This window comes from Saccostrea echinata, unplaced genomic scaffold, assembly GCF_033153115.1.
Source record: "Saccostrea echinata isolate AGI-Se365-2 ecotype Australia unplaced genomic scaffold, CSIRO_AGI_Sech_v1 ptg000029l, whole genome shotgun sequence".
NCBI classification, from domain to species: Eukaryota; Metazoa; Mollusca; class Bivalvia; order Ostreida; family Ostreidae; genus Saccostrea; species Saccostrea echinata.
The window spans coordinates 10,111,058-10,113,153 of NW_026889778.1; the positions used below are offsets into that span (position 1 = coordinate 10,111,058).

Genomic DNA, 2,096 nt, shown 5'->3' on the forward strand with positions numbered 1-2,096 from the left:
ATATTCTTCTTAGCATAAAACAATTTTTATGTAAAAATGAATTGGGTAATCCCTTTCGCTGAAGATGTTTTCTTGATGTGTTTTATTACCACCAGTAGATAAGAATAATGACGTCATACTATGACGTCATAATGTGTTCTGGCTATAACATATCGTGGGTACTAATTATGCATAAGAAAATAAATCAAAACTTTCTCTGAATAATAAATATACCTCTTATGCGTTTTTATTAGCTCATTTGCATAGAGACGCCTATACCTAGCCTTAACTCACATGCAAAGTTACCATGTTCTCAAGTACCAAAAAAGGAATGTCGGTAGACCAAGAATTGTTGTTGCAATCGTCAAAAAAGATTATTAGCACATATTTCTTACCTTTGCATGCTCCAATTGAATGTTGTTCACAGGTTTACGCTAAAAAAAAAAAAAGTGGCGTGACCTTGACGTTAACGGGGTGCGTTCAGAGTTTTACCATTAGTGAATTTGAAAACGACCACTGGTAGCATTTGGTTGCCATGTGTAAACTAAGGTAGGCATTGGTCACCTAGTGCTACCATTGGTAACAATTTTTTCCTGTAGGACTATGAACGATTTTTTGCCAAATTCAAACAAATGGCAATACTTGGTTACCATTGGTAACCAATGTTGACCAATTATTACCCTTTAAGCTAAATATACGGGAAAAAATGGTAGTTTTTACAACTTTGCAAACACAGAGTAATCGAAATTGCCTGGTAATGGCCAATCATATGAACACCACAAGCCTTTTTCATCAGTTTTTCTACAACATGAAGAGTATGTCAATAGGATAGAGAACTATTATAAAAATGTTATTCCAAGGTATATCCCAGATGAATTCAGGAGTCATTTTAGACTTACTAGAGAATCATTTGATTACCTATCCATGCGAATAGCAAACTGTAAAACTTACAACAAACTGCTTGGTCCAGAAGCAAATCCTATCAGAGACTCTCTTATGTTTCTATGGTACATAGGTAAGCTCTATAGATATTTAAGATTACAAACACGATATTCCAGCAGCATTTTTAAACTTGCATACAGAACACCATAATCTTTGACCACATGCTTTTAAAATTTCACAGCAGCTTTAATGATAGTGTGTTACTTGTACATGTGTAATACCTAAAACTTAACGTTTTATTACTTCAGCAAATTTCCTAATTTCCATATGAATTATCCGTAGACACAATCATATACAATGTATTGATAATTCATTTTGAAATGAATGTAAACCCTCTTTTATTTTAAATACTATAGGCAGTCTGGAGAGTTTTCGGTCAATGGCTGATAGGTTTGATGTTGGGAAAAGTCCTTTTCACTTGAGCATTACAAGAGTTGCTACAACAGTAGTGGATGAGATAATGCCCTCTGTTATACAGTGGCCTCGTGTTGCCAGGATCCAAGAAATAAGTAATGCCTTTGGAGATATCTCGGGATTCCAAAATATGCTTGGGGCAGTGGACGGATCACACATCTCTATTAAGGCATCCAAGGAAAATCCCAGTGCTTATTACAATCGAAAAAAAGTTTCATTCAGTTGTTCTGTTAGCAACATGTGATACAAATTTGCAGTTCACATATGTATGGACTGGCAACCCAGGAAGCACCCATGATGCTTCAGTGCTCAGGTCATCAGAGTTGTTTGCCCAGTCAGGTGAACTTTTCCCCCAAGGATTTTACTTACTTGGGGATTCAGCATTTCCACTTCTGGGATGGCTTGTGACACCATTTAAAGACTATGGCAACTTGACCCGAAATCAACGCCTCTTCAATGTGTGCCATAGTAAGTCAAGACCAGTGATTGAGAGAAGCTTTGGGCTTCTGAAGATCAGATTTCGACGACTACTTCGGTTGGATGCTTCTGACATAAAACTTGTTATAAACTCTATTCCCTCTGCTTGTGTATTACACAACATTTGTATGAAGATGAATGAGGAAAATTTTTATCAGTTGGATATGGGAAATGATGGTGCTGACAATAATAATGTATGTGACAGACAAAATCCAGATTGTTATCAAATGAGTGGAGTTCGACTGCGGAATGAACTGATGCAGCAGCTCATGCAAATAAATTAA

At 36.4% G+C, this 2,096-nt stretch overlaps 1 protein-coding gene across 1 annotated transcript; it reads left to right on the plus strand.

Moving 5' to 3' along the window:
• Positions 1-903: 903 nt before the first annotated feature.
• On the plus strand, positions 904-2,096 carry LOC133194948 (putative nuclease HARBI1). Its single transcript, XM_061330845.1, has 3 exons — positions 904-994; positions 1,278-1,504; positions 1,593-2,096. Exons 1-3 carry the CDS (start codon positions 904-906, stop codon positions 2,094-2,096), a joined length of 822 nt encoding a protein of 273 aa, XP_061186829.1.

Coding starts and splice junctions, on each gene's coding strand:
- LOC133194948 (XM_061330845.1), top strand. CDS start 904: ATGCGAATAGCAAACTGTAAAACTTACAACAAACTGCTTGGTCCAGAA. Junction 995..1,277: donor TATGTTTCTATGGTACATAG/GTAAGCTCTATA, acceptor TAAATACTATAG/GCAGTCTGGAGAGTTTTCGG. Junction 1,505..1,592: donor GATCACACATCTCTATTAAG/GCATCCAAGGAA, acceptor ACAAATTTGCAG/TTCACATATGTATGGACTGG.